Source organism: Tarenaya hassleriana, unplaced genomic scaffold (genome assembly GCF_000463585.1).
Source record: "Tarenaya hassleriana unplaced genomic scaffold, ASM46358v1 Cleome41, whole genome shotgun sequence".
Taxonomy (NCBI): domain Eukaryota; kingdom Viridiplantae; phylum Streptophyta; class Magnoliopsida; order Brassicales; family Cleomaceae; genus Tarenaya; species Tarenaya hassleriana.
Genome location: NW_010966933.1, coordinates 104,952 through 113,372, shown reverse-complemented (window position 1 = coordinate 113,372; position 8,421 = coordinate 104,952). Strand labels below are relative to the sequence as shown.

The 8,421-nt window shown below is 38.6% G+C and overlaps 1 protein-coding gene across 3 annotated transcripts; it reads right to left on the bottom strand.

Moving 5' to 3' along the window:
- Nucleotides 1-357: 357 nt before the first annotated feature.
- On the bottom strand, nucleotides 358-7,503 carry LOC104824715 (kinesin-like protein KIN-14E). Of its 3 annotated transcripts, none has more exons than XM_010556834.2 (22): nucleotides 6,917-7,503; nucleotides 6,637-6,847; nucleotides 6,316-6,554; nucleotides 5,876-6,203; nucleotides 5,554-5,653; nucleotides 5,288-5,469; nucleotides 5,054-5,169; nucleotides 4,790-4,892; nucleotides 4,503-4,655; nucleotides 4,250-4,396; nucleotides 3,934-4,134; nucleotides 3,571-3,735; nucleotides 3,392-3,496; nucleotides 3,122-3,262; nucleotides 2,837-3,031; nucleotides 2,589-2,715; nucleotides 2,291-2,493; nucleotides 2,029-2,211; nucleotides 1,863-1,958; nucleotides 1,555-1,752; nucleotides 910-1,181; nucleotides 358-725 (listed from the first exon to the last, which is right to left on the bottom strand). In XM_010556834.2, the coding sequence occupies exons 1-22, from the start codon at nucleotides 7,054-7,056 to the stop codon at nucleotides 545-547; spliced, it is 3,786 nt and encodes a 1,261-aa protein (XP_010555136.1). In that variant the 5' UTR covers nucleotides 7,057-7,503; the 3' UTR covers nucleotides 358-544. The 3 variants fall into 3 exon arrangements, with proteins under 3 accessions (XP_010555136.1, XP_010555137.1, XP_010555139.1); XM_010556835.2 differs by having other exon boundaries at nucleotides 3,392-3,475; nucleotides 6,917-7,501; XM_010556837.2 differs by having other exon boundaries at nucleotides 6,637-6,839; nucleotides 6,917-6,999.
- Between the last annotated feature and the right edge of the window lie 918 nt (nucleotides 7,504-8,421).

Genomic DNA, 8,421 nt, shown 5'->3' with positions numbered 1-8,421 from the left:
ATTTACTTCAACTGAATAATTGATCCTGATCCAATAGCTATTTGATCTGTTCGTCTTCATCCTCATCTTGTTCCAAATTTCCGCTAAGTAACGAGTGCAATTTCTATCCTAACCAACTAACCTTAACAATTGTTTGACTATCTATTGAGGACATGTTTCTGAATTTAAACTATCTATTGAGAACTTGTTATTTGGTCAACCATTAAGGGTACGTTTGTTTTTGCATCTGAGCTCCTCGATGACTACTATATTGAGGACATGTTGGTTGATATACACTTGTGTTAATGTCAAATGCACTTTCGATCATCTAATAACAGAAAGTGAATAGTGATTATATTGACCAATGGCAAACATATATACTTCAAAGACAGAGAACTCGCCCCCTTTCAAAGATAATAATGTTACATTAAATGTTTATACAGATGAGAATGGATAATGTTCTACAACATCAGTCTCGTACTATTAATCAGCTATTCTTCCAGACCGGGAACTAATGACGAAGAGATTTGTCTCCATTTCAGTTCATACAAATTCTGAGAAATGTTTAGCCGTCCGACTCATCTTTGGGTGTCCGTTCCTCCTCAATATCCACCAGTTCTTCTTCTTCACCCTTTTTGCCAGCTTGCTCTTTCCAATAAGCAACCAACTTCTTCAAACGAACTACCTCTTTGGACGAAATATTTTTGCTTGGATCATTTACAATCGATCGTACTCTTGATGCATACCTGATTGAAGACAAATAAATTAGAATAAAAACAAGGGGAAAAAAGGTATACGGTTTTATAACAATGTTATATGCTTTACCTGCGCCTATAACACCTAATCATCGTATGTTATATTCTTTAAATCTCAAGGCAAAACGAATTTCAACTGATACTATACATATAAAAGAGATTAGTTCTGACTTACACAAGAGAATTGTACGTCTCCTCCAAATTTGATTCAGCTGGAGACACATTGACAAACATCAATGTTTTAGCATTACCGCCCAGAGAATCACTCATCAACATTGTTAGCTTATGATTCCTATATGGAATATGTTGGTTGCCAGAAGATAAAGCACTAATAACATCTCCCAATGCTGAAAGTGATTTGTTGATACTTTGAGCTTCTTTAAGTTGACAACCAGCGGAGCCGGACTTTTTTACTCTTTCTGATCCAGCAAGATCCACAAAACTTAACTGCAGATAGACAACTAAAAATGTTGTGATATTGAAGGATATAACCATAACAATGAATATGGAAAAAAATATAAAGAAACATTAATCTCTTTATCAAATTAAGTGTTCCAGAGATTGCTCCTTCAATTTGTTGGAGTTTGTAATGTATGGAAAGGAGCCCAAGAATGAGACTTGAGACATTATTCAATACATTTTGTTTCTTCCCTATCCTACGCCACAAAGAGGTTTAACCATTCACGCCCAGAATAGGTTTAACCATGGAGCCACTGTTCCATCTTGTGGGCTTTACATGGCAAGTGAAGGGAAAATATTGAAGGCATTCCTAATAAAAACATGATTGGATGGAGGATAAATCAACATAAAAATTTGTTACCTTGCCCCTGGCAGTAGACTGAGTTTGAAGGTCAATACTTTCAAGAACAACTGAAAGTACTATGTGAGATCTCGAGCTTTCTTCATTCATATTTGTTCCAGAAACATGTCGCCGTTCAGATCCCCTTTCAATAATATCTTTCAGTTCCTCCAATTTTGATACAGGAATAGTTGTCACATTCTCCACAAATACCATGCCCTGAAAATGCAATACCAAAGAACAACAGGTGAAGAATATTGACCCATGATACTGTCAATTTGATGTCACGAATGTGTAATGCTCGGTAGTAAACAAATAAGCCATATTACCTTAGAGTCTTTCTTAATATCAAGTTTCAAGCGTTTGACTCCTTTTGGTAATAAAAGATCTATAAGTGTATCCTGATATAACTCCACCATGTAGGCCTGCATAATTTCTTAGTGTCACTTGGATTCACAAGCTTCTAACAGGATATAAATAGGAAAAACAAATTACCTTTAGAGAAAATGTAAATCTATTATTATCTCGCTTTAATATTTTGAAAAGTTCATCCATAGCTCGAGGTGTGAGTCCAGGGTTGCTTTCACTCCCGTATATAGTAAAAGTTTTTCCAGAACCAGTTTGACCATATGCAAAGATGCAAACATTGTACCCATCCACAGCCGACTGCACCAAATACTGTTAAAAAACAGTCATGCTGGTCAGTTAGAAACAAAATGGACAAAAACAAACAAACAGAATTACAGATAAGTATTACCCTTGTATCCTCAAATACGTCATCTTGACTAGCATTTTCATCAAATACACGATCATATATGTGTTGTTTTTTTTTCTCATCTTTCCATGAATGCTCAACTGTGAACTCATCCGCACTCGCCAACAATTGCCTCTCTCTTTCAGAAATCTCCTTCTCATTTAGAGGTCTTATACGGCAATAGACCCTAATCTTGCCTTTCATATCTACAATAACACACAAAAATGATGCGTAATAAATAACAATAAAGAACGAATACCAACTCTTATGTCGTAAGTAATTGATTGTCATGTCATTTTACCTTCTATTGTATTATAGTATCTTTTCCTCAGTATTTGCTCTTTTTTGTAAAGCATTTCTAGCTCAGCAAGTTGGGTTCCCTGCATCTTCAGGATTGCAGCCGTCTGCTCATTCTTCCTATCAATGTCCTAAAAAACCAATAAGATGACCTCAATTCATGAAACATTAAGTTATAGATTTACACAATCACTGTTCAAATGAAAAAAAACAACATAAATACAAAAGACAAGTAATAAACATAAGTAGTACCTCTTTCATTTCTCTTAACTCTTCTAGCTCTTTTAGATTATTTTGCAATACCAGCATTTCAGAATTCTTAATTTCAACGGTAGATTTGGCAGTAGCTAAATCTCTTGTGAGCATTTCTAGCTTCTTTTCAAGTTCAGAAGCTCGGAGCTTCAACACCTTCTTTTCTTGTTCAAATCTCTTCTGAATAGTTTCGAGCTGAAATTTTGAAGAGTCAGTCACATCTAAGAATTTGAGTCACCAGTTCATAATCTGACATAGTAAATTTCAATAAAAAATAGAACTCACCTCCTCTGCTCTTTTTTTCTCGATATTGAAAACCCTCTGCTCTAATGAACTGTTCTCATTTAACAATCGTTTTGTATTTTCAACAGCAGTATGCAACTCCTTGTTGCGGAGTTCTAGCTCATTCTGGATCTTGTGCAACATCTATGACAAGAAAGCCATGGTGAAGAGAACTAAGTCACCAAGTGGCTAACATGAAGTAGGTAATAACAGAATAATTTTGTTAGGGGTAAATCAGAAGACTTTAATCACATTAAAGCATATCCTACATACCTCATTATTTGTTCCATTGAATTCCAGTCTCGCATCTTTATTTGGTATCGTCTTATCCAGCTTGGCCAACCTCGCTTCCATGTCCTGCATCTCCGACATAAAGACCTATAATATATGGAATGAATGACAAAGAAAAGACAAGCATAAAAGGAGATGAATATTTTATGAGAAAAACTAACCTGAAGAGTCGAGTCCTTCTCATCACACAATGATATAAGTTTATCACGTTCAGTTGTAACCTCCAAAATGATCTTCCTTTCAAGCTCCAAATTATTGTACAAGGCTTCTAATTCTTCTCGCATGGTTACTTCTTGGTGATTCTTCTCTTGCAATTCCTCCATCAACTATAACAGGAAACATGATTAATAGTGAAATGTCACAACTGAATGGCATAAAATGTTGTGACCTAAAGTCGAAGTAGCTTTCTGTTGGCTAATTTAACCAACCGAGATCAACCTCTCACTAAATTTTCCTTAGTTTCTAAAAAATACATGACTATTTTCATGATCGAGAATTACGAAAGTGTATGTTTCAAAGCATACCTTATCGATCTTCTTTTGCGACTCTTCAAAAGCCTTAGAAAGATCTTGCACACGTTTTTCATACACTTCAACATTTTGTGGTTTAGAACTGCAGGAAATATCTCCATTCACGAAACTACTAGTAGCGGGTCGAGCTTTGGAATAACGACGTAACATGACATCATTTATATGTGTTTGTAAAGCAACACAAATCTCTTCTCCCTGCACAGCGCAAAATGATGACTCTGCTTTACAAATTGCCATAACATAAATGATTCACTGAAAATTGCTTCGAGCCTTTAAAGCAAGATGGATAGACAGACAATAATATGTGAACCTGTTTAGTTTCGAACTGAAATATGTGAAGAACACCGGCAACTCTCATTTTGAAAAAAACAGCAGTGTTGCTGCTGCCAAATTGCATAATGTCTCGTAGCTCTGCTGAATGCAAATACTCTTTAGGAACTGGTCGAAAAAAGTGAACCTGCAAAAGCCAACAAAGTAATTTTATAAAGATATATACTAAAAACATTTCTAAAAAGAAAAATTATCATGCAAAGCATTGGCCATAATCTACTTTGAAACCTCACCCCACGTTTGTTGATACCCAGAATGATTCGTCCAGGTAACAGTCCAATAGGATCATCTATCTTGCGGACACTGAAGAAGACTGAATTTCCATATGGCAATGCTTTTAATATCCGCAAAAATTGTTGTCTTGCATCGTCTTTGGTCAAGTTCTCCTGCATAGTACCAAAAAACGTTATAGCAGGAAATCACTTCCTCTGTTATTGATTTTATAGATATAAAGTCTAGCGTAAAACTCAACCGAAAAGGAAATAAACAACAAAGTGGAAAATGCATGTTTAATCCTTACCATTGAACGGTAGCGAGAAAGAATATCTGATTCCCATTCACGCTTTGCCCGTGTGATTGCTATTTGTCTTGGTAAAAATCGCTCGAGGAGTGATGTCCAATCACTAGAATGTGAATCAATAAAAATAAAATATGTCACTTACAGAACAACCAACACGAGAAAATATCACTTCCATGAACTTCACAAGCAAATCTAATGTTTTATCAAACTGAAAACAAAGATACGACCTTGATATGATTTAAGAAGAGTAGAAAAATGACTAACATGCATGACTCCGGGCTACTAACGAATCCAATCCCAACAAGAATTTGTAGTGCACAAAGCTGAGCAGCGTCATCCCTTCCAACAGGATAATTTCCCAACAAATAATCGTGTTGCAGCTGCATGTACATGAATATTAGCAAGGGCAGAACAAGTTTATAGCAAAAACTAAAATAAAATATCACTGTTCCTACTATTCAGTCTGTTCCCAGTATAATTATTGGAGGAAATGCCTACTTGAACATAAGAAAGCTGCACGAACATCGGATCTGTTACAGCCTCATCAGACTCCCGAAATAACTTTTTCTTGAATACTAGTTTGCAATGAAGTATCTCCCCTTTGTTTCTATCCTTCATAACTTTGAATTCTGAAAGTAGGTCCCCAATATACTTGTTATCATCCAACCCTATGTATTCCTCTGCAAGCAACAGATAAAAAAGATCAGTATACAAAGCAATAACCATTCCAAAAAAATCGATCAAGAAATCAACCTGAGGCATACCGTTTCCAGGATCAGATGATTTTGAGCTTGAAACAACTTTACGACATTCAAACAAACTGAAGCTAGAAAAGGCTGATAGTTTGATTGTCCCAGCTAGCTCCTGATACATATGAGGCATAGAGATGACAAAAGTTCTAGGAAAACGAAAGAAAAAATGACGAATAGCACGCTCGAGCAGGCTTAATAGAAGGAAAGCATTGTTAAACCAAACTTCCTGTGACAAAGGCATTGTCAGCTTGCAGCTGAATATTGGAAGCAATGCAGCGTAGCTATACCCCTAATCAATGCACATTATTGTGTGGGACAAGATCAGATAGGATACCTCGACAGCATCGGAGACTGTAGTAGCCATGTCATACCATATTTCTTCAAAAGTTTCATCCAAGAAAAAGACTATGGTCGTGAGCTTTCTGGCGGTCAAAAGAGCTTCAATTTCTTCACGGCCTGGTATGGTATGCCTCGGACCAGCTTTTATAGAACGCTTCAAGGCCTTCAAGGTATTTACAGCAAGAATCTGAACTTCTGGATCAGTCATCGCATCATGTGCCACATTATGAATGTACTCGGATAAAAATCCGCCAATATCTTTGCTAGGAGGCATTGAGGAGGCACATAAGTACATCAATTCCCAAGCTTTTACCAAGTATTGCCTAAGACATCATAACAGAAAGGAGGAAAGGGGAAAACAAAGGATTGTATAGTAAGGCAAGAAGTTGTGTGCATCTAAAAGTTACCATCCAAGAGAGATTAGGCAAGGCGTACCTGTCAGGGTTGTGCCTAGTCTGTTTGGAGATTTGGGCAAAAAGCTCATCCCTGAGTTCAACACGCTTCAATGTTTTCTTATACAACTTTGCAACAAGCTCAATGCGTTCATCCAAACTGGGTGGGGTTGCTCGATCAGAAGAATCAACTCCCATGTACTTCAAAATTATGTGGAACAACTTGGTAGCGCGGCCGACGAGGTCGCTGTTTATCTTGAGGAGGGATGTAGGGATGGGTTCCTGAAGGGGAAGAAGACAAGTCAATGAAGAGAATGGGGATGGCAACCGCAGCAGAAGAGGTAAGAGAAAGACGGGAAGAAACCTTCTGGAAGCAAAGCATGTCCTCGAAAGTGAAGCGTTCGCGAACGTTAGACCCAGAAGACTTTTTGGAAGAAAAAAAGCCACGCTTGCCGGCAGAGTGGATTTGCTTCTGCATAAGACGCAGAAAGGCTTCGACCTGGAAGCGATCAACGAGAGGAATGGCGGCAGCAAGCTCGACAGGAATGGACAATGCCACTGGAGGAGCTGGGGGACTGCAACAGCGTGAGTAAGATTCAGACGTGGAGGAGGAGAAAGAGGAGGAGGAGAAGTAAAAGACTTACGGGGCAGGGAGAGAAGAGGCATCGGCATCGGCATCGAAGTCAGCCCCAGAGGGATTGGGGACATAGAAACAAGGAGAGACGTCGGCAGCGCCGTCTTGGCCGGAGCCCGCAGAAGAATTGCTGGCTCGTTGGCCCTCCATTGAAGAGAGATTCAAGATCTGGGCCGAGAAGCACAATTCGCCAAGAAAATGGAGAGACGAGACTCACGGGAGACGTTTAAATGACTCAAACAGTAGAAAGAAGAGATTTTTTGGTTCCTTCTTTTCTTTTTCCCCTTGCTTCTATTTCGTCCGTTTGACCAGAAACTAAAGCCCCAAAGGGAGAGGGCAAGAGAGGAGACGTGCCTCCATGTTCCCTCCTCTTGTTGCTTGGGTTATGCCAATGCCACCGCCATCTCCGCGCACACACAGCCTGGGCTTTATTTGTTTTATCCGTAGTGCTCTCTCAATCATTTGTTCATGTCTTCCATCACCTCTATTTGACTATCACTATACCCTCTAATCACATTCACACATGCTTTACTATGCTCTCCTTTCATTTCCTCCTGTCTCGACGGCTCCTACAAATGAACAGGAATGAGCCAAGAATATCAGTTCGATTTTAATTTTTTTTTTCTATCCCACTTTTATCTTCGCCCCATGCTTTGAATATTGCAAATCCCTCGTGTCTTTTCTCGTCCTCTTCAACTCGGGTTATCTTGACTGGTTTGGGTAATCGGCCGAAGAAACCCGTGCCAGACCAGCAAAGGACCCGACTTCACACTCGTTGGATTTCTACGAGATGGGTACGGGGCTAAAACGGCCGAACCCTAATGTAAAGTCAGCAAAACATGGGATCGTCTTCGTTTTGTGCTTGGGTGTAAGACTAAATCAGATCAATGCTTTTGGTATGGCCTATGGAGTATGCGGAGTGGAATATTCGGCCCATAATCTGTTATTCAACCGAAGCCCAGAGCAATGCCGTTGATCCTCCAATCCATAAATTAACTTGCGCAAATTTGGTATCGACCTCGTGTTATTCAGCGTCAATAATTTCAGCATCGGTTTTGTTCTGAGATTAATAAATAACGGACTCCCTTTCAACAACCCAATGAGAATACGTAAGAAGAGATTGGGACGCATATGTAGAAAGAAAAGAAAAGAGTCTATTAATTCACATTCACATACCAGAAAAATACAATGTCGGTGGTAGCTCTCCGTCGAAGATGCAAGAATATCAATTGAACTACAACAACAACGGGTACAGATTCCCAATCCGGATTCGAATCCTCATTTGGACATAGACATTCACATGGGTTTTTTCGATTTTTTGAAAGATGTGGTCAGAGTCGCTCAACTTCCAAATTATATAATTAAAAAAAAAAACTAACTGGTACATCATCACACTAAGGAATGAAACCGACCAACTGACCTAGGGACTTGATTGGCTAATAATGACTCCTTTTTTTCCACATAATGTTTTGGCCTTTGTTTCCAGAAGAGCAGGAATTAGAAACCTTTTTCAGT